Source organism: Mauremys mutica, chromosome 11, assembly GCF_020497125.1.
Source record: "Mauremys mutica isolate MM-2020 ecotype Southern chromosome 11, ASM2049712v1, whole genome shotgun sequence".
NCBI lineage: Eukaryota > Metazoa > Chordata > Testudines > Geoemydidae > Mauremys > Mauremys mutica.
Window position 1 is genome coordinate 86246593 of NC_059082.1, and position 24030 is coordinate 86270622.

Genomic DNA, 24030 nt, shown 5'->3' on the forward strand with positions numbered 1-24030 from the left:
CCCTAGGTCGGGGAGAGGGAGAAGAGCCGGCAGCAGTAGGGCGGATCTGAGGTGTTGAGTAATGTATGGATACGGGTTGGAAGGCCTCATTTCAAGACGCGTGCCGTTATAGCGAAGGGAATTTCATTTATGTGCCGTACCTGAGTCTGCTGATAAATCATCCCAATGAGCAAGGAACCCTCCTGAGACGTATCAGTTAGCGATTGCTTGAGAGGCACCGAGAGGGGTATACCTGTGTGTGGCCCTGGCCCCCTGCACTCTCATGCACACAAGCCCCCTTTTTTCCAGCGTCCCAAAGGTTTCCAAGCTGCAGACTTAAAGCAGCCCTGCACGCCCTGAGCTGCGGCCTGCCTGCGCTGTAACCAGTTTAACAGTGTGGGGGTAACCAGTTGAGTAGCTCCCGCAATACCTGTCCGCTGTGGGGTCAGCGCCTCCCGCCCCAGACTCCCCCTCCACGCTCGGGTGGGGTTTATCCCCCCGGCTCAGCAGGGGACGGGGGTGGCTTCGCGTCGGGCGGGTCTGGGGGAGGTGGCTCTGGCCTGGCAGGCGCCTGCGCTGTGGCTACCGCTGAGGAAGATGCCGTCGGTTTCGAAAGCGGCTTCTCGAGGTGGCGGGTGCGGTGGGTCCCCGCAGACCGAGCAGCCGACGCACTATACGTAGGTATCGGGCCCTGGAGCCACCTTTCGCGCCCTCGCCCCTGCCAAGCCTGGCCCAAGGCCGGGCGGGGATCATTGGCCCTGAGGTAACGGACCCGGCCTGGGTCCAGAGGCCTCTTACTTCGGCGGCAGGTCTCGGGAGGCTGCTGCCCTCCGGCGCCGGAACGCGGCCCGAGAGCCCCTAACTCGCCGGCGGCCCCAGAACGCGGCCCGAGTGCCCCTAACGCGACCTGAGTACCGGAGTAACAGTACCGGAGCGCCCCAACCCACCATACAACCCTCTAATATTCCTGAAACCCCGCCCTACAGCCCTCCCAAGTCACCCCCACCATCCCTTAACGCTTCCCACATGCCCCAATGCTCCCACAGCCCCCTAATCCTCCTCATAACTGCTCCTATGGCCTCCTATCATCCCCTAAACAAACACCACCATGCACCCAAGACACTCATAACCCTTGAGACACCCCTAAAGACTTCATAACCATCTCTTCATTCCTTAACACTCGCATACCCCCGGTAACCTTAACTACCCCTAAACCAGGGGTCAGCAGCCTTTCAGAAGTGGTGTGCCCACTCTTCATTTATTCACTGTAATTTAAGGTTTCATGTGCCAGTAACACATTTTAATGTTTTTAGAAGGTCTCTTTCTATAAGTCTATAATATATAACTAAACTATTGTATGTAAAGTAAATAAGGTTTTAAAAATGTTTAAGAAGCTTAATTTAAAATTAAATTAAAATGCAGAGCTCCCCAGAGTGGTGGCCAGGACCTGGGCAGTGTGAGTGCCACAGAAAATCAGCTCGTGTGCCGCAGGTTGCCTGCTCCTGCCCTAAACAAACATAAGAAACATAACCTATCTGACTATCCCAGAAGGTCCTAGATAACCCTGACACCCCCCCATAAATATTCCCAAAGCACATCCCCAATAACTGAATTACTCCCAGCCTCTAGATTACTGGGGATTTCTAGCGGACTGAGGTAAGCAGTGAAATAACCGTAAGTAACTTCATACAGCCTGCCCAAAGCATCACATAACCCCCAGATCTCAATAGTTTGCACAGTAACAATCTCCAATGACCAAGCTCCTCCAAACTTCCAGTACCTTCCCTAGTAACTTTTGTGTTCTTTTCCATCATCCCTGCTCTTTCTTCTTCCTGGGATAAACTCCCTCTTCTTCATTTCCTATGTTCTTCCTGTTCACTTATATCCACCTTCCCTCTCTTACACCTGCACCCTCTAGACTACTGTACCACTGTGAAGGGAGTTGCAATCCCTCCCCCATTTCTCATGTCAGTGTTCCCAAGATAGGCTTCTATGCAATGCGAGTCTGTGGTGTGGGGTTATTGGAGTTAAGAGGCATTTCTAACATAAAACCAAATGTGGTTATTTGAAAAAACAGCTCTAGTAGGATTAGCTAGTACAGGGGTCGGCAACCTTTCAGAAGTGGTGTGTTGAGTTTTATTCACTCTAATTTAAGGTTTCGCGTGCCAGTAATACATTTTAACGTTTTTAGAAGGTCTCTTTCTATATGTCTATAATATATAACTAAACTATTATTGTATGTAAAGTAAATAAGGTTTTAAAAATGTTTAAGAAGCTTCATTTAAAATTAAATTAAAATGCAGAGCCCCCCGGACTGGTGGCCAGGACCCAGGCGTTGTGAGTGCCACTGAAAATCACGTCGCGTGCCGCCTTGGTCACCCGTGCCATAAGTTGCCTACCCCTGATCTAGTATAATAGGGAGTCTGAATTCGCATTCAAGTAACTTGTTTTGAAGTGCTTGGAACTGCTGTATGATTGTCACTTAGGGAAATCTAATTTTTAAAGCCTATAGACATGATTTTTGACTGTAATATTTGATATAAATTAGGGCTGTCGATTAATCACAGTTAACTTACATGATTAACTCAAAAAAATTAATCGTGATTAAAAAAATTAATCATGATTAATTGCACTGTTAAACAATAGAATACCAACTGAAATTTATTAAATATTTTGGATGTTTTTCCACATTTTTCTATATATTGTATTCTGTGTTGTAATTGAAATCAAAGTGTATATTCTTGATTACAAATATGTGCACTGAAAGATAAACAAAAGAAATAGTATTTTTCAATTCACCTCAGACAAGTACTGTAGTTCAATCTCTGTGTTGTGAAAGTGCAACTTACAAATGAAGACTTTTTTTGTTACATAACTGCACTTAAAAACAAAACAATGTAAAACTTAAAAGTCTACAAGTCCACTCAGTCCTACTTCTTGTTCTGCCAATCATTAAGACAAACAAGTTTGTTGATGCTGCCTTCTTCTTATTTACAATGTCAACAGAAAGTGAGAACAGGCATTTATATGACACTTTTTTAGCCGGCATTGCAAGGTATTTAAATAAATGGTATTTATTAACCGTGCAATTAATTTTTTTAACCGCTTGACAGCCCTAATATAAACATTATTATTTAAGTTGTGCAACATAGTATACAGGAATTACATTGTGAACTTCAATAGTAATGCAATTTTAATTAAAAATTGTCATATTTAATTTCTAGCAGTAAAATGTATGTAGAGAATATAATTTTACACAGGATAAAATTGAACACTCTCATGGGCTGCACATGTTGAATTATCAAGTGCCTTGTTAATGCTGTAATCAATATGCCTCCAATAAGATGAACTTGTAACACAGTTTAATTTTTTTAGGTATCTAAAGGACTTTAGAACAGAGCAGTGCCCCCTATTCTTGCAGCACAAGTGTACCCAGCACAGACCATTTACCTGTTTTCACTGGCATTTCCTAAATCAGCGTCGTCGTAGACCCATTCGAAGGCGTGATGGGACTTTTAACTACAGTCCAGATGTTTATTGTACAAAATATGATGAGACCACAGGAATCTGTCCAGATGGAGATGAGTAAGTTTCCCCCCCTCACCCCCAGTCAATTTGGCATTTGCAATATATCAGTGACTTTATGTACAGAGATGTACTTTTGGTTAGAGAATCATTGGTATCTGGTAAAACTTGCTGAGTTAGTTTTGAGAGATTTCCTCTAACTTTAAGTAATTTATCAGATTTTTTGTAAGCACAGAATCATAGAATTATAGGTTTAGAATTATAGGGCTGCAAAGCCCTTGCCAAGGTGTGGGATTTGTTGTTTCTAAATCATCCAAGACAGAGGACTGTCCAGCCTCCTTTTGAAAGCCTCCAGTGAAGGAACTTCCACAACATCCCTAGGCAATCTGATTCATTGTCCTACTGTTCTTACAGTTAGGAAGTTTATCCCCCAAGATTTAATCGAAATCTGCTATGTTGTAGTTTGAACTGATTGCCCCTCGTCCTGCCCGCCGTGGTGCAAGAGAACAACTTTTATCCATTTTTTTTATGGCATCCTTTCAAGTATTTGAAGACTGCTATCATGTCCCCCTTAATCTCCTCTTTTTCAAACTAAACATATCCAGTTCCTTCAGCCTTTGCTAATATGGCTGCATTCCATCCCTTTGATCATCTTTGTCACTCGCCTTTGGATCCTTTCTAGTTTCTCTACATTCTTTCTGTACATTGGTGACCAAAACTGGACACAGTACTTCAGCTAAGGCCTGATCAGCACTGAGTAGGGCGCTGTTATCATCTGCCATGACTTGCAAGCTATGCCTTTGTTAATGCAACCTAACATTGTATTTGCTTTTTTTGCAACAGCATTGCATTGCTGACTCATGTTGAGGTTGTGATCCACCACAACTCCCAGATCCTTCTCAGCAGTGTTGCTGCCAAGCTAGTTATTCCCCAGTTCCCCAATTTATCAAGCTAGCCCAGTTCCCCAATTTATCAAGAATCCTCTGAATTGTAGCTCTTTCCTCCAAAGTGTTGGCAACTTTCCCTTCCAGCTTTGTGTCATCTTCAGATTTGATCAGTATGCTCTCTATTCCTACATCTGGGTCATTAATAGAGATGTTCAACAACACCGGACCCGGAACAGATCTCTGTGGAACTCCACTTGAGACCTCCTGCCAATCTGACATAATTCCATTAAGAGTTGCTCTTTGTTTGTGGTTGTTTAACCATTTATGTATCTACTTAATGGTAGTTCCACCAAGCCTGTATTTCTGTAGCTTACTTATGAGACTGTCATGTGGGACTGTGTCAAGTTTTGCCAAAGTCCAGGTATATTATGTCCACTGCATTCCCCCTATCCACCAAACCAGTTACTTTGTCAGGAAGGAAGTTAAGCTGGTTTGGCATGATTTGTTCTTAGTAAATCCATGCTGGTTGCTACTGATTACCCCTTCATCCTCCAGGTATTTGCAAATTGAATATTTTATCCATTGATCTGGTAGCTTCCCAGGTATCAAAGTCAGGCTGATTGGTCTATAGTTCCCCGGCTCCTCCTTTTCCCCCTTTTTTAAAGAGAGGCACTATGTTAGCCCTTCTCCTGTCTTCCAGGACCTCTCCTGTCATCCATGAGTTAGCAAATATTATTGCCAGTGGCACTGAGATTTCTTCAGCTAATTCTTTCAGTACCTTGGAGTGAATAGCATCAGGCCTCACTGATTTGAATTCATTCAAATTAGTCAGAAGAACTCTGACGTGTTCTTTATTTATCCCTATCTTCATCCCTTTCCCTTTATTGTCTGTGGTAATTTGGCTAGTTGTTTTTTGTGAGAAGACTGAATCAAAGTAGGCACTGAACTGCTGTGCCTTCCTATCATTTTCCATTACCAGCTTACCTTCTCCATTGAGCAGTGAACCCACACTTCCATTGATCTTTCTTTTTTGTCTGACATATTTGAAGAACCCCTTCTTGTTGTCTCTAACATTCCTTGCCAGCTGTAACTCTTTGCCTTGGTTTTCCTGATTTTTGTCCCTAAACGCTCATGCTATTCCCATTATCTTCTTCCTTGGTGACATGCCCCTCCTATTTCCTGCATGTTTCCCTTTTGGTTTTTAGATAGCTAAATAGCTCCTTCTGCAGTCACATTGACCTCCTGTGGCTCTTCTTATCTTCTGTCTGCATTGGAATAGTTTGATATTGAGCCTCTAGTATTACGTCTTTTAGGAACTGTCAGCCCCCTTCAACTACTTTTCTACCTAATTAGTCTTTCCATGGGACCTTGCATATTATTTCTCTGAGTTGGTTGAAATCTGCCTTTCTGAAGTCCATTGTCCTTGTTTTGCTGTTCTCATATCCTCCTTTTCATAGGATCTTGAATTCTATCAGATCATGATCACTTCCTCCCAAGTTCCTGACCACGTTCACGTTCGCAACTAATTCATCTGTTGGTCAAAACCAGATCCAAAATGGATGACCCCTACTTGTTTCCTCAGTCCCCTACATATGCTAAGAATTCGCAGGACATATTATGTTTTCCTGTAATAGTCTTCCAACATATATCAGGGAAGTTAAAATCCCCCATTAATACTAGCTCATCTGTGTTAGCTAAAATTGTTACCTGCTTGTAGAATGACTCACCCACTTCCTCTTCTTCATTTGGTGGTCTATAATAGACCCCCATCATAACATCGCTACTGTTCTTTTATAATTATGCTCTTTTATAAATATGTACTGTTTAGGGCCACCTAGTGCAGACTTCTGCAGTTGTGCAGTGTCCCTACTTGGAGTATAGGAATCAGTGCTAGCAAATCCTAATGAAGGATTAGGACCTAAAGACTGTATCTGTGTAATGATTATTTTAAAGCACATCTGATATGTACATAAGTTGCTTTTCTGTTAATGTTTAGTTCAATTACTTTCCTGGCTGCAGTTATTTATGTACTGTAAATATTATAGGTGTGTTTTCAATGCAGCAGGTAATATCTTTCCCTCCTGTGTTGCAAAGTTTAGGAATATGAATTGGTTTTGAGATGTAAAATGTATAAGGAACATGCTTATAATTATTAAACTTTCTGCTAGAAATAACAGGAATATTAGTTCTGAATGGTGATGGCTTTTTTCTGGGATCTAATTCTTGGTAAAATCATGTCTGTGGAGATTTGTGTATTGAAGTTTCTAAATTATATATATATATTCATTAATAAGTTTTAATTTTGTAAAGTTTGGTTGTCTGTGTACAATGTTTGGTGTGATGGTTTCTGCCAATAATATGTTCACACTATTTTAGATTTTTAACTACACCTCTACCCCGATATAATGCTGTCCTCGGGAGCCAAAAAATCTTACTGCGTTATAGGTGAAACCGCGTGATATCAAACTTGCTTTGATCTGCCAGAGCGCGCAGCCCCGCCCCCCTGGAGCGCTGCTTTACCGCGTTATATCCGAATTTGTGTTATATCGGGTCGCGTTATATCAGGGTAGAGGTGTATTTGGTCATTTCAGTGTGTGCTTTTTCTCCTTTTTTAACTGGTTCTTGATTTTCCATTGCCTAAAAGTAATTTTTTTATTCAATTGAAGGGATGTATCAATCAGTCCATAATAAAAACTTCATTTACTTATCTAATGAATTGTTAGTCATCACTTATAGCTATTAAATTGTATTATTACATGCATTACACTACTGCCAAGAGGTTCCAATCAAGATTATGGCCCCGTTATGCTGGGTGCTCTACAGACCCATGTTACAGTCTAAGTGGCTGATCCTGCAAATTAATGTGCATTTAAGTTACTCACGTACTTGTGTTTTCAAGATTAGCCCTATATTAAGGCAAGATGTAATAGATGAATGCAGAGGATGGGCAAAGGAGAACAAGAGTAATAATGACTGGAACATGTAGTTATATATACCACATATGCAACAATTAGCAGGTCTTGAATCAAAATAAATTAAAAAAATAAACTGGAAATGGCAGTTGACTTTCAATGGGATTTGTGTGCCTAACTTCAATGGCCTCTTCAAAAAATCCCAGCCAGTATCAGTAACTCCTGCTGTCCACCTGCCAAGATTTTATCACTGAGTGGTTTACTGTAAATGTCATGGTAGAAATGGATCTTGAGAAGGGTTTTGAAGGAATGTATAGTGGCTTTTTCGATCTGTTTAGGGAGAATGTTTCATGTGTGAAGGACAGTATTAAAAAAAATGAAGGTTTTTGGGAGAAATGGACAACTAGTGCAGGGGTCAGCAACCTTTCAGAAGTGGTGTGCCAAGTCTTCATTTATTCACTCTAATTTAAGGTTTCGTGTGCCAGTAATACATTTTAATATTTTTAGAAGGTCTCTTTCTATAAGTCTATAATATATAACTAAACTGTTGTTGTATGTAAAGTAAATAAGGTTTTAAAAATGTTTAAGAAGCTTCATTTAAAATTAAATTAAAATGCAGAGCCCCCCGGACCGGTGGCCAAGACCCAGGCAGTGTGAGTGCCACTGAAAATCAGCTTGCGTGCCGCCTTCGGCACATGTGCCATAGGTTGCCTGCCCCTGAACTAGTGTATATTGAAAATAAGGTCAAAATATCCGCTGTCATTGATGCAGTTTGTAAGATCCTACATGGTTTGTGTTTCATTTTATATTATATTTATGAAAATGTACTGCTCACTTTTTTTTTAAAGTTTTAATTTAATGGCTATTTTTTATGTGCAGAGTATAATCTCTGATTTGATTTTTAAAAAAAACAGCTTTTGATATTGGTTAGCTGCTGTGTCCCTTTTTGATATGCAGTGATCTAAGTAGTGCTTGTGTTTGGATACTTTCAGTAAACATAGAAAAAGTTTTCTCACATTTAAAAAAAAAATTGAACAATCAGGATGTAACATTGCTTAGTTTAAGCAAACCTTGTAATTGTATATCTTTTAATCCATGTCCTTAACTTCCTGGTGACAGGTTTATATTCACTGATCAGGTTCGTCAGATAGTCAGATCCTGTTGTGTGTGAGTAGTCAGATCCTGTGTGTGTATGAGTAGTCTTAAAATTAGGTGCATGTCTACAATCAGATTTAAGTGTTTAAAGATTTAAGACCATCATTGACTTTAATGGGGCTCCACAAGAGTCCATCTGCAATATCTGATTACAGGACTGCGTCCTAGGGGCATTTAAAATTGTAGGATGAGCACTTTAATTGTCAGCTGTTTGGACCAGGGTCACAAATCCTATGTATAGGCTCTGCATGTTGGATTGTAAACAATTTGGGGCATGGTCATATGTTCTGTGTTTTTCCTGTGAAATACCTACATCATTTATGATGTTATTAAATACAAAGTTAGGTAATTACTGCAAGAGATTTTGAATAACTTCTTTAATAATAGCAACTTACAGTAGAAGTTGTTAATTGGGGCTATGGGAAGATCCATGAGAAGCAAAATAACTTTTGCGTATCTAAATGATTAATGATTATATGCAATATAAATTGTAATATGAATGGCATAAATTTTTTACATATTTATATGTGTTGTAATCATGTTGTGATTGCTGTCACAGCTGTAATTGCCATGGGATGTTGTGAAGCGAAAAAGTATATCTGGCTTCAAAAAAGATTTTTATAAGTTCAAGGAGGATAGGTCCATCAATGGCTATTAGCCCAGGTGGCCAGGGATGCAACCTCATGTTCTGGGTTTCCCTAAACTTCCAACTGCCATAAGATGAGATTGTATGACAGAGGATGGATCACTCAAAATTGCCCTGTTCTACTCATTCCCTCTGAAGCATCTGGCACTGGCTACTGTGAGAGACGGGATACTGGGCTAGTTGGACCATTGGTCTGAAATGGTATGGCCATTCTTATGTTATAAGGTTGAATTTTCCTAGTTTTTGTAAGTTTAATATTGCAACAATGTCTAATGTAAAATTTTGCATTTAATTTTCTCCTTTTTTAAAATAGAGAAACCAAATTGATTATACATCAAAATGAATGTAATAAGGACCTCAGTATTTCAATGCAATATTGAAATGTGCATGTATCTGTAACTTACACAGTTAAGTCAACACTTTTTTTCAAATGTAGATGCCTAACCTTAGACATGTAAAATCTATATTTAGGCATGGTATGAATTTAGGTGCCTAGTTTTCGGCATCATTTGTGGAAAATAATTTTTAATAAAATACTTCTGTTCTTTCAATGTCCACTAGAAGATTTAAAGAGTTTTTTTATATCTGTATTGTATGTAATCAATCAAACACACATTTAAATGTCTAATACAATAACTGACAGATTTTTTTTTTGTGTAGAGCTGCAGCTGTATCCATGTTTATATCAGAAACTTTTAACTTTTTAATAGACTTAGTGGAAAGGCAGATGATAGTTCACGTGACACTCACTAGGTGCCTACTGTTCTTCCTATATCAGATTTCTTAATACATATTAAAGTTGCACCTTAATCAAAGTCTAACATGTTTTGAGTTATCAGAGTGCAAAAATAAGCATCAGAACAATTTAAACATACACAAGCACATTTTAATTTGCAACAAACTGCCATGTTATTGACTGCTTGAGAAATTATGTGGAAATATTTAAGAATAGTAGTGCACGTGAAATGGGTAATTTTGAATCTTCCCATTTGGTACAGTATTAACATCTCTGTGAACATGTAGATAGAACAATAGTATTGCTGACTGAAGAGCTCAACGGAAGCACCATCTCATTGCTTTAGACTTCTTCCTAAAATATGAACTGTTTTGTAACATGTTTAAATTTATATTTGCTTTGAGCAGTTGTAAACTCTTCTTGAAGCAGAAGGCTAGTAATGCTGTAGTTACAGTTGAAGATGAATACTTTATAAGCTGTTGTCTTCAAACAGTTTTTTTTAAGTTTAAATTGCCATTTAGACTGGAATTTCTTTTACTTACTTTCAGCTCAGAGGAAAAATTCTTTTTAAAATGTTTGTTATAATATTGTGTGAGTTATTAGAATATGAAAACTTAGAGGTGACGCATTCCTTTCTGTAGTAGTTAGTGTACTAAGCGTTAGTGGTCATGTCTGTGTTTCACAGTATGTGTAACGTCGTATGGAAAGTGTAATGTCTAAATTGCCTTGTGTATGATCAGAATGCTGAAAACAATTGCTTTTAAGTTTAAAAAAAACACGTGTCAACTCCAGTAAAACTTACGATACAGAGTACAGAGCTTTCATTACTTCATTATTATTAAAAGTTAGCATTTAGTATAATTTCATATTTTTTTTCCGCTTGGTTGATAATGTAGAAATGTTGCATATAAAGCAGCTTTGATTTTTTTTATCAGCTTCTTTTTTCTCAGGAGCATTCACCCTGAACAGTCTCACAATAACCATTGTCATTGTAATGTAAGCAGGCAAACATTTTTATTAGTGTTGTCTAACACTAATTCTTACTTGCAACCTTATAGTTAGGTGATGGTTTAATATCTTCCATATAAAATAAAATACAGGTCTTGTTTAAAGCTATGTCATATTGGCTTATGTTTAAGCAAAACATTACACTTTTCTAATGAAGTAGATATTTTTGTACTTAGTTCAGGAAACTTGGAATGAAAAATCAGCAATTGTAGCTCCTTTGTATGAGTAATTTGATTTTAATGCTCTTGCTTAGTGTATGTAATATTAAGTGAGGATAAGAGCTTGCTTCTTACTGACAGCTGTGAACCTGCTCCTTTTATCTCAAGTGGTAGAGGCATTTGCCTTTGGTGCTGGGTGCATAGCTGACATCAGCGTATCTTAGGTCGATTTACCTGGCCGTGAGGATGGCGGCAAGTCTACCGCTCCCCCGTCAACTCCGCTTCCACCTCTCGCGAGCTGGAGTTCCGGAGTCGACGGGAAGCGCGTTCGGGGATCGATTTATGCCCATCTAGATGAGACGTGATAAATGGATCACCGATAGATCGATCACTACCCGCCGATCTGGCGGGTAGTGAAGACCTTCCCTTAGCTTGTGGAGCCCTGGGCAGTTGCCCTGTTTGGCACCCCCTAATGCCAGCCTTTTTAGTAGGTGGGCCACAATTTTTTAAGTTCAAAAGGAGTTGCCAGCACAAAAAGGTTGAGAAACACTGATCTAAACCAACTCGGTGCTGTTTTTGAATTGAAGTAATTAACTCTAATTAAAGTAATAAGCTGTACTTTTGTCTCTTTAAGGGAGCAACAAATCTTATTTCTCTGAGTGTTCCAGGAAAAGGATGGACACTTCAGAGCAGAAGGTTTTGGGGAAGTTCAGGACTGAGTGTGTGTTGGGAGTCACTCCGCAAGTAGTAACTAAGGCTGGTGGAGACCAGTGTGGAGCTACTGGGGTCAGAGAACTGACCCAAGACTGCACAGTACACATATGCTCAGGGAACTACATGCTTGTCTACTGGCTGCTGGTGTCTGGGCTGTGAGCCATCGAAGCAGAGCATTTAAGGCACCCGGAGTTACAAGGCAGGGGGTGAGATAACTTCTCTCTGGTCTGAATTGCATTCCCAAAATGTTACCAGTAAGTTATTAGAAGGAAAGGGACAGCAAAATGTTTGGTTAGGAGTTTAAACACAATCCTCTAAGCACTGCGCAGTGGTGCTCCATAATTGTTTCCTTCTATTATGTAGTTGTCCTTATCTGCATCGAACAACAGGGGATACAGAAAGAAAATATCATCTCAGATATTACAAGACTGGAACATGTATTCATGAAACCGATGCTCGAGGCCACTGTGTGAAGAATGGACTCCACTGTGCCTTTGCTCATGGGCCTCATGACCTTAGACCACCAGTATATGATATAAGGTATCCTTTTATTTTTAACTTTCAGTCCTCATTATCAGGAGACCATTGTCCTATAACATTCTAGTCTGTAGACATTTAAACTTTTCTGTCTCCAAATACAATTAACTTTGTAATCAAATGTATAATTAACTTTCTGACATTATTACAGTAAATGTAAAAAACTATATTAATGCAATGTTAAGATTGCAAATGTAAAAACAATGGGAAATTAAAATATTAACATTTTTAGAGCAACAGTAACGAATCCACATATGAAGGACTCTGCATGTAATGCACCTGAGTGCACAAGGCTGGATATTTTACCTTTTTGCCTTGATGCTGTGTAGATCTGCTTGTGCTGCTTAAATTCACAAAAATGGTCATTTTGATGCTATCTTTCAGCTCCTCATCTTGTGTTCGTGATATTTTGCCTCCTTTGTATATTGTTTATTTGGGATTTTTGATTTTTTTTGTTGTCCCTTTTCCCCTCCCCCAATAAGTGAGATGTCAGTGGTCTCTGTTGCTGCCTTTTAAAGGTGAGATTAGGTGGCAGCCAAAGGGTGATGCTTTGTGATTCAGGATAACAAGGAGGATGAGCATTATTTGTGACTGTAAACCAGCTTTTGAAATACTAGGGGACGAGAGGAAGGCGATGATGCACTGGCTTGGGATAAACAGTGGGATTCTTATAGGAAGTGATGATTGCCAGCCAAGCCTTCTGAGCTCTGTACGGATGGAGCTCTGCTCCTGCAGGATTTAAGAGCCTTTAATGGCAACCACTACCTTCTGTAATCCATCCCTTGTGTTATTCCTTGTTTCCTGCCTAAAGCTTCAAGCTCACTGCTCTGCTGCTGAATTGTTCCCAGAATTATTTCTGTAACATTAAAGCTTATTGAATAAATTCATAGTCATTTAACATGACCTTTAATTCCCACCTTACCACAGAATTCCTTGCATCTCTGCATGATCACATACTGTTTCAATTATCTATCACATACTATTTTTTCGATAGGATTCCTGCCTCGTTCAGTGTGCAGGATAGATGGCGCTCCATGAGTGAGACAGCAATTCAGTATTTTTTTTACCCTCCTTATTCACTATGTGGTGCTATGCCTTATTTTCTGCATACCAAACCTGATAACGAGTACAGTATATTCCATTTCCTTGTGATGTTTTATATTGTGATCATCCCTGTGGTACCTGAGTGTCTCACAGACATTAAAGAATTTACTTCACAAAACCTCTCTAGTGTGTGTAGAGAAGCATTATTATTCTAGTTTTATGGATGGAGAACTGAAGCACAGAGATATTTAAGCCAAAATTCACAAAAGTGACTGCTAAATGCTTCATTCATTGGATTTCCAACTTGAGATGCCCTATGGTTTGATACTGAGCACCTGCATCTTCCCCCAGCTTTAGCTGGAGTTACGAATGCTCAGCACTTCTGAAACTCAGGCCTTAAGTGTTTCAAATTATGCACCTAGAAAATGGAGACCATATGACTAGTTGGCCACCTTTTGGTTTAAGTGACTCTTAACATCATATAGTAAATCTGTGGCTAAATTGGGGGAGGGATAGCTCAGTGGTTTGAGCAGTGGCCTGCTAAACCCAGGGTTGTGAGTTCAATCCTTGAGGGGGCCACTTAGGGATCTGGGGCAAAAATCAGTACTTGGTCCTGCTAGTGAAGGCAAGGGGCTGGACTCAATGACCTTTCAAGGTCTCTTCCAGTTCTAGGAGATTGGTATATCTCCTATTATTACTGTATTAACTACAAGACCCTCCTTTGTTTTCCTGTAGGCCCCTGCTTTGTTCCTGTCACATCTTCTCTTGTCTTCTGCTGATGAAGTATAGTTCCTATAGACAATAGTCTCATTAACCAAAGTGAGTCTCATTCATAGTCTGTCCTGTGCGCTGAATGAGGCAGGAGTCCTGTTGAAAACTTGTGATATGTGATTAAATAAAGACTGTCACAGTTCATTTGCACAAAGAGGCCAAATAATGCAACCTACCCTGCAAAGAACATAACCTAATATATGCTTGTATTATGGAGGAGATGAGTGACGGCAGGGGTGAGTTGTAGAGGTCAAGAAATGGGAGGAGATAGGGTTACTAGATTGAGTGGAAGGTGTAGAGGATGAAAGCAAGGAAGCAGTCTGCCTTTGTGACAGAGGAAGAGGTGTGTGAGCAGGTAATGGAGGAAGGGAGAGGTAAGGGAGAGAGGGTAGAGGTCACATCAAGTTCTTGGGATTTTTTTTATTGAAGAAGTTGGCAAGATCCTGGCAGGAGGGGAGAGGGTTTTTAGAGGAAGTGAAAAATGGTAAATAGGCAGCTGGTACTGTGAGTGTGGAAATAACTGAGAGTGAAGGAATAATGTTGCTGCTTATTCAGAAAGAAGGGAAAGGTAAATAAAAATGAATTTGTAGTGGAGGAGTTAGCATAGGCATGGGACTTTAACAATAGACTCACATGAGTTTAGAAACAGGAGCAGAGGTGTGTGTGTGTGTCAGGGGGGTGCCAGAGGTAGGGGTTGGCAGGGTGAACCTTGCAGTGTGAGAGAGGGGAAAAGGAATCAAAGGTAGTGGCGAATGCAGGGTGGAGGGAGTTAACAATGATCGTATCAGTGGAGAAGGAAAAAGAGGATATGGAGGAGTGGTCTGAGAACAAAAATCCTTAATACTGATGGATTGGAAGTTGTATAAGGACCAGGTGTGAGGGGATAGATGGGAAGTTGATGACAGATACATGGAAAGGGAGAGGAGAAAAGAGTTGGGTGGAGTGTTGTTCAAAAAGAGGAAGGAGTATGTGAATGGGGATGAGTTGGAAGTGGGAGGAATGGGAGAGAAGAAGCCTGCCACTCCAGTATGTTACTTTGGGACTGATTCAGGTTGGGCAGTGTGAGAGAGGGAAAGAGCGCTGTAAGAGGAGAGCAGCTATAGAGGCAGTGTCACAGAGCAAGATTCAGGTCTCAGGGAGAGCCAGGATCAGGAAATGATCGCATCGTGGGAGCTGCTATCTCTTTGGAGATGGAATGGGCATTTTGGAGGGTGAAGGGAAATGGGGATAATGTGAGGTTTTGAAGAGGAAAAACTATTGGGATGAGGTGATGACTGGGAAGGGCGTAGGGGTAGGAGAGTGGGGATGTGGTTAGGAGCCAGGTTGGGGTTGGAGTAGCTGGAGGTAATGAGGGGAAGTCAGGAGAATGTGTGGGATATGGATTTGTGGGGATGTATAAGGAGTTGGGAGATGAATGTACGTTGAAAGACTCAGTGGCCAAATTGCTCTTCTGAGGTGGTGAAATTTTCTGCCTCCTCCTCAGTGAGGATAGTGGTAGTGTGGAAGTGCCTAGAGGCAGCCATCAAGGCCCCATTTTGCTAGGCTGTAACATGTAATATGAAAGAGAGTCCCTGCCCTAAAGAGTTGACAATCTTAGTGACAACAGGTGGATACAGCGACAAATGGGGTAGGGAGAGACAAGGTAGTGCTGAAATGATCATATTTAGAGCAATAAGCAGTTGCCCAGAATGCTAGCTGTCCAGCTGTTGTTGGGTGTTTTGTAGACATCACTTCTGAAAAGATTTTCAGTAGGATAATGGGGGTAACTTTATGGATTTTTATGTGGTGCTTCTCCCATACATAAGATGTGGAATGGGAGAAAGCACCAGAGGTGCTTGAGGGCAAATTGTACTAATGGGTGTAAAAGCTGGCATGGTAGATAAAATGGAGGTGTGTGTGGCAGGTTGGATACAAATTATATGTATTTCGTAAATAAAAAAATCAGATTTTCTATTTTAAATAAAATACAGTGTTATTAAAAAAATATTTAAAATTACGTTTGAAATTGACAATTTATGTTAAGGCCTGACTTTCTTATAATCGATTAAATCACGTAAATAGAAAAATATTAAGCAGTACCTACATGTTTGCTGCCAAGTTTTAAAGAAAGTCAAACCGCTGAACTCGTGAAAGTCACTGGCTAAGCACCTGGAACCAGCGTTTGTTGAAGTGCTAAATCAGCAGTTACCTCTTCTGCAGGTGCAGCAATAATGTTTTCTTCATTTCAGTTTATTCAGCTAGTTCATTCAAAGTTAAGAAACTAGTTGGGAGTTGAAAAAGCAGGAAAGCTTGTTTCTCTCTTCTAATCTCTGAATAAAAACTAGGTGTGAGAGGATGAGATCTATTAGTTCTAAAATCTTGAAGGACATAGTAACCAGAAACAATGAGATCCATTTACTAACTACATATAATTCTCTTTGTTTAATTAATCAATTAGTTTTAAATACAAAACATACTTTAATACATTTTTTATAGTATTTTCCTCTTATATATCCAGCACATGTAGGATAGTTTAATTTAATTTTTTTTTAACTGCTGTGATTTTTCATTTTGAATTGAATTTGAATTTCCTTCCAAATAGAGCTTGACACAAATCACAAGTGCAAAATTTAATCATTTAGTAAATAAGAAATGCATCATTCTCCATTTTCTAACATAATGAAAAATACATAAATTAAGAATCTGGAAAAATGTAAATTAAGAACATACGAACAGCCATTCTGGATCAGACCAAAGATCCATTTAGCCCAGTATCCTGTCTACTGACAGTGGCCAATGCCAGGTGCCCCAGAGGGAATGAACAGAACAGGTAATCATCAAGTGATTAAACAATATAATTCCTTAAATGTGTATAGATATAATATATTCTCCTGGTTAGCAAAAAGAAGCATCAAATTTGGTGTAAAGGCTATATTTAGTTGCAAATCAACATGTTTTAAATGTCCCCAACCAGTGAGAATCAGCCTTTCTTTAAGAAAATAACTAAAAAGTACCAACGAAATTTAAACCGATCCGTCCTAGTGAGTGGATGGTAATATATTAGAGTTGATAGGCAGGGCATATCTAAGGTGTAAAGAGCCTTTAAAGGTAAAGACAAGAAACTTGTTTTTGGGATGGAGGACAGGGAGCTAGTGGATGGATGCAAAGAGAAGGATGATGTAATCAGTGCATTAAGAAAAGATGATGATCTTCTAGCAGCAGTGTGTTTAATACACCTGCCGGGGACAAGATTGAGTTCATCAAGGCCAGAAACAGGAAGCTGAAATAGTTAAGATGAGAGATGAGTTTTGTCTGTGTGGACTGAGAGGAAAGATCTGATCTTACAGAAGTTGTGTAGCAAGAATTAGAAATGGAGGTGTGGGTCTGAAGAGAGGATAGAATCAAAGATAACACCTAGATCATAGTGGTAGCTGTGTTAGTCTGTATCAGCAAAAACAATGAGGAGTCCTTGTGGCACCGTTAGAAACTAACTAATTTATTTGGGCATAAGCTTTCGTGGGCTAAAACCCACTTCATCAGATGCATGGAGTGAAAAATACAGTAAGCAGTATAAATATTACAGCACATGAAAAGATGGGAGTTGCCTTACCAAGTGGGGGGCCAGTGCTAATGAGGCCAATTCAGTTAAGGTGGAAGTGGCCTATTCTCAACAATTGACAAGAAGGTGTGAGTATCAGCAGAGGGAAAATTACTTTTTGTAGTGACCCATCCACTGCCAGTCTTTATTCAGGCCTAATTTGATGGTGTCCAGTTTGCACATTTGCAAATTAATTCCAGTTCTGCAGTCTGTTTTTGAATTTTAGTTGTTGAAGAATTGCCACATTTAAGTCTGTTATTGAGTGTCCAGGGAGATTGAAGTGCTCTCCTACTGGTTTTTTAATGTTACAATTCTTGACCTCTGATTTATGTCCATTTATTCTTTTGTGTAGAGCTGTCCGGTTTGGCCAATGTACGTGGCAGAGGGGCATTGTTGGCACATGATGGCATATATCACATTGGTAGATGTGCAGGTGAACAAGCCCCTAATGGTGTGGCTGATGTGGTTAGGTCCTATGATGGTGTCCCTTGAATAGATATGCGGACAGAGTTGGCAACGAGGTTTGTTGCAGGGATTGGTTCCTGGGTTAGTGTTTTTGTTGTGTGGTTGCTTCAGGTTGAGGGGCTGTCTGTAAGTGAGGACTGGCCTGTCTCCCAAGATCTGTGAGAGTGAGGGATCGTCCTTCAGGATAGGTTGTGGATCCTTGATGATGCACTGGAGAGGTTTTAATTGGGGGCTGTCGATGATTGCTAGTGGCGATCTGTTACTTTCTTTGTTGAGCCTGTCCTGTAGTAGGTGACTTCTGGGTACTCTTCTGGCTCTGTCAATCTGTTTCTTCACTTCACCAGGTGGGTATTATAGTTTTAAGAACGCTTGATAGAGATCCTGTCGGTGTTTGTCTCTGTCTGAGGGACTGGAGCAAATGCAGTTGTATCTTAGAGCTTGGCTGTAGATAATGGCTCGTGTGATGCGGTCTGGATGAAATCCACTTCCACCTTAATTGAATTGGGCTCATTAGCACTGACCCCCCCACACACACACTTGGTAAGGCAACTCCCATTTTTTCATGTGCTGTAATATATATACTGCTTACTATATTACTTTTCACTCCATGCATCTGATGAAGTGGGTTTTAGCCCACGAAAGCTTATGCCCAAATAAATTAGTTAGTCTCTAAGGTGCCACAAGGACTCCTCATTGTTTTTACCTAGATCATAGACCTGAGTCACTGGAAAATGATGACTGAGATATAGAAGGGTGCAGCAACACCAAGGTCCAGACTTTTTTTAAAGGTGTTTAGGCGAGGGAATTAGGCACTTACAAAGCAAAATCCTATTGTCAGTTAATGGGATTTAGTCCCCTGAGTGCCTAAATTACTTTTGAATGTGAAGTGTAGGCTCATAAATTAGGCATTGCAATGCTGAGCGCAGCAATGCCTTACTACCTGTAAAAATCTAGGCCCAAGTGCTTTCAGTTTTACTCCAGAGCAGGGCTGAGTTCTGGCTTCATGACATGTGGCTTCCTACTGAACTGGAGTAAATATGAACTTAGTGTCCTCTGTTACCAAGGGTGATCAGAAAATCATACAATACATGTCACAAATGTTGCCAGGAATTTGGGTCTCAGTTTTGTTTTTCTGAACTCAAGGATCTGGCAGCAAAGCCACTTATGACTCTTCCAGATTTTCTGTCTCAATATCAGGGTCATATACTTTACTCAGGTCCAAAGTCTCTGCACTTGTTGGCATAGGTCATCTGATTGTGGAGACCAGCCTTTCTCAGGAGGGCCTGGGAGATGATTTTGCAGAGATGGAAAATGTTGTCTAGAATATCCTCTGCAGCCAGAGAGAGAAGATTTTTTTTTCCCATGGGAAACACACAGAAACATGATACTTGTCTCATTGCCAGTCCCAGACCTCTGAGGACACATAGTGAGAGTCCAGACTTCTTGAGACACAATAAGTTCCCTTAAAATTAATTTTTCAGTGATGGCAGCATATCATGTTCCATATCATGTTCCAATGTGTGGGCGTACCAGGGATTTATATAAAGGCAATATGATATTTTCTGTCTTACTATCTATCCTTTTCCAAATGATTCCCAACCTTCCGTTAGCTTTTTTGACTGCTGCTGCACATTAAGTGAATGCTTTCGGAGAACTATCCAGAATGACTCCAAGATCTCTTGAGTGATAACAGCTAATTTAGACCCCCATAATTTTATATGTATAGTTGGGATTATGTTTTCCACTGTGCATTATTTTGCATTTATCAACATTGAATTTTGTTTGAATTTACCATTTTGTTGCCCAGTCACCCAGTTTTGAGAGATCCCTTTGTAACTCTTTGCAGTCTGCTTTGCACTTAATTATCTTGAGTAGTTTTGTATGATCTGTAAATTTTGCCACCTCACTGTTTACCCCTTTTTCCAGATAATTTATGAACATGTTGAGTGGTACTGATCCCAGTACAGACCCATGGGAGACACCACTATTTATTTACCACTCTCCATTATGAAAACTGACCATTTATCCTTACCCTTTGTTTCCTATCTTTTAACCTCTGTGTTTGTATGCCCTATAGTCAAGAATGTTTCTAAGTGGCCTTAGCTAATATTTTTCCAGCTGTGCATGAACTGGTATATTTGTAGGATCTTAACTTCGTCCTAACAAAGCTTTCATAGTCTCCAAATGAGACTCTGGGAGAGAATTACTTCTGTGGCTTGTCCAGTGCTGATGGGCCTTGTGATGATAACATTAGCCAAAAGAGTCAGCAAGTTCCAGGCTTTAATTGTTGTATCTGAAGAAGTGGGTTTTTTTTACCCACGAAATTTTATGCCCAAATAAATCTGTTAGTCATTAAGGTGCCACCAGACTCCTTGTTTTTGTGGATGCAGACTAACATGGCTACCCCTGTGTTATTTGTTATACAGCCTTTGATTATTTTTATTATTTGTTACAAGAGCACCTAGAGTCTCTGATCAAGATTGGGGCATTATTGTACTATGAACTGTACCCACAAGTAACGAGAAAGTTCAAACCCCTAAGATTTACCAGTATAAACAGAGGAGAGACAAAGGGAAGAAGATGAGGAGGACATCTTCATCCCAAATTAATTGTTAAAATGGCCTTTGATTTTCATCTGAATCACATCCCCAGTTTACTTGTCTTCTTCCCCAAACTCTTTTAGTATAAAGGGAGGTCAATTTAAATATAATAGATGCTACGAAGGGCCTTGACTATGGCCTTAAAAGAACAAAATTATTCCATAAATATACTAGATTATTTGTAGTTTATAGTGATAGTTAGGATCCAAACTGTTTCCACAACACCTTTCAAAGCAGATCAAACCTCTATAGAAACATGCCATGAGATCCAGTCCCTGAAGATGTCAGACTGCATTTATTAGATCCAAGATGGCCTTGAAGGCATTGCTTTGGAATGTGCCAGTTGTAGAAATATATAGAGCTGCCAGTTCCTACCTTTATGCAGCATTATCTCTTGACCTTGTCTCAATATCTGATGTTCAGTTTACAATCTATACAGTGAGTCATTTCCACTTCTCCAGAGGTTTGTTATTGCTCTCAACCAAGATGAATGTCCCAAACTTGCTAATACAGTGTTCTTGGATGAATTAGCAGGTGTGTTGTAAGCAAAACATGAGAAGTAATTCTTCTACTCCATTCAGCATTAATAAGGCCTCATCTGGAGTACTGTGTCCAGTTCTGGGCAGCACATCAGAAAAGATGTGGACAAATTGGAGAAGGTCCAGAGGAGAGCAACAAAAACAATTAAAGGTCTAGAAAATGTGATGTATGTGGCAAGATTTAAAAAATTGGGTTTATTTAGTCTGGAGAAGAGAAGACTTAGGAATAACGTAAGTCTTCAAGTACATAAAAGGTTGTTACAAAGAGAACAGTGATAAATTGTTCTCCTTAGCCACTGAAGACAAGAAATAATGGGCTTAAATTGTAGCAAGGGAGATTTGGGTTAGACATTATGAAAAACTTCCTAAAGGTAAAGCTTTTACAGATCCAGACTAACACGGCTACCCCTCTGATACTTCCTAAAGGTAGTTAAGCACTGGAACAAATTACCTAGGCAGGTTGTGGAATCTCCATCACTGTAGGTTTTTAAGAACAGATTAGACAAACACTTGTCTGGGCTGGCCTAGATAAACTTAGCCCTGCCTCAGTGCAGGGGACTGCACTAGATGACCTATTGAGGTCCCTTCCAGTCCTACATTTCTGTGATTTCTATTATGTATAACAATGATACTTGAAGGAGAAAATAGCTAGTTACTTGTAGCTGGAGTCTCTTAAGATTCACATGGGGAGAACTGAGAATATGTGGGATGACATTTCCTCCTGATATGACCCTGCCTGGGATATTCCATTGCTCTAGAAGAAATTTGTGCTGTGCCTTAATGGTAGGAGTTTCTGCAGTGGTCTGGGCTTGATGGAATGTGACTGCACCTTCCATGAGAGTGGAGATGCTTACTGATAATATAAGTAAGCTCCAGTTACAGGTGAGTAACTTTTCTTCCTTCCTTGTTGTTGTGTATACCCTTCAAATCCAGTATGTGAAAACTGTTGTTATGTGACTGAATGCCTATTTAAAAGGGCATTTAACATCTGTATTTACATTTTATGTGCTGCTCTTTCTGGTTTAGTAAGTTTTATTGCTCCCTCAGGAATTCCTTCCAAATATACTGTAGAGAACAATAAACATAATTCTTTTTGTTGAGGTGCCCAGAAATAAAAATTGTAAATCTGTAAGCACATTAGAACAGGGCTTTTTTTGTACTTGTACACTGGGGACCCTGACCCATGATTGGGCGCCCCTATTCGCTACCAGAGTACAAATAATAATAGGTAGGGTGTCATAGAAATGGTAGAGAAAGGAATTACATTTTTTCCTGTCCAAGATGTGATGTGTCGATATAAGGGCCACAAAGCATGTTAGCTTTTAACTGCAATATCCCATCAGAAAGTTGTATCAGCCTTGCCATTCACTATCACTGTAGCTTTCCAAATTTCTGCCATTGAAAATCTTTGTTTTGCCACATTGTATTAGCTTATTTTTGTCTAAAATGATCTCTTATTTATGCTGTATTTGTATTTCTGCCATATTTTTAATTTATTTAGTGTGCTGTTGACAGTCCTCTTTATCAGATTAAGATGTTAGATGCAGCTGTACCTCAACCAGTTATTATGGCTTTCTACCTTGTGCCTATCCCTTTGTTAACATATATAATTATCCTTTGTTGTGATGCTTTCACCAGCATCAGTCCATGTAACAATGCCAATGCAAGACAATTTGAGTTTTTCAAATAAGGCTTTGTGAGGCTTGGCATGGAATCCGGACTCATGAAGTCCATGGCAAAACTCCTACTAACTTCAATAAAGCCAGGATTTCATCCACAATTGGGAAGTTTAATGAAGATATACAGTATGGTAAAATTGTCTTCTGTTCTCCATTTCAGGGAACTTCAGGCACAGGAAGCCTTACAGAATGGGCAGCTAGGAGGTGGAGAAAACATCCCTGACCTACAGCCAGGAATTTTAGCTAGCCAAGCAATGATTGAAAAAATTCTTAATGAGGATCCGAGGTGGCTGGGTAATGTTCTATATTTTGTCTTCTCATCACTGTTTCTATATCTGTCTAGACCTATTTGGACTTTTATTGGTGATTGTGTGTGTGTGTGTGTGTGTGTGTGTACACACAGTAATATGGATGTTTGATCATGCAGTTAAGCCCATTTATATTCAAATTGCATATTGGAAATTCCTGTCTATTGCAAGTATTTCTTTTGTACCAAACCTTTTTTCATTCACTCAGTACAACTGTGGCTATTTTGAGGCAATTGATACATGTTTTCCTGATATAAAGTCCGTAAGACAATTATCTTGTGCCAAACGATACTGATGTCACCTGAATCTTCTTTTGATTTTTGTTTTTAGTCAACTTTTAAAGGACACTTCTTTTGCTTAACTTGATTAACAAGAACCAGAAAACAAATAAATGTTACCTGTTTTAGGCTTTGAGTGAGTTCTTTAAAATCTAATATTACTGTAAATTTAGTAATTTGACAGGTCACTTAAAATAAGCCCAATTGCTCTAGTTTTCTTTAAGCTTTTAGTCTGGTTGTGATTTTCGGTACTGGTGTCATTTATTACATAGCCATGAATTTTTAAAATCAGCAGAACATTAGTGGTTGTACCCAAATGCTACTTTGGAACCGATAGAACACAAACTGCTGCAGTACCTCTGGTCTTCGAGAGTAAAGTTTTTTTGTTTCTTTGTTTTAGGTAGATTTGTAATATTTACACTATGAAAGGGGAAGACAATTATACAGGAAAGACAGATGAGGGGAGTAGTGAGTATCTAAAGCAGGGGTCGGCAACCTTTCAGAAGTGGTGT

General features: G+C 39.7%; 1 protein-coding gene across 1 annotated transcript in view; it reads left to right on the forward strand.

The window, feature by feature from the left end:
- Window positions 1-344: 344 nt before the first annotated feature.
- The window catches only part of UNKL (unk like zinc finger), a 147927-nt gene continuing 124241 nt past the window's right edge, over window positions 345-24030 (forward strand). The window contains exons 1-4 of the mRNA XM_044980315.1: window positions 345-656; window positions 3355-3564; window positions 12084-12260; window positions 23093-23226. Coding sequence (XP_044836250.1) covers window positions 577-656; window positions 3355-3564; window positions 12084-12260; window positions 23093-23226 — 601 coding nt within the window. The 5' untranslated portion in view covers window positions 345-576. The remainder of the gene's footprint in view (window positions 657-3354; window positions 3565-12083; window positions 12261-23092; window positions 23227-24030) is intronic.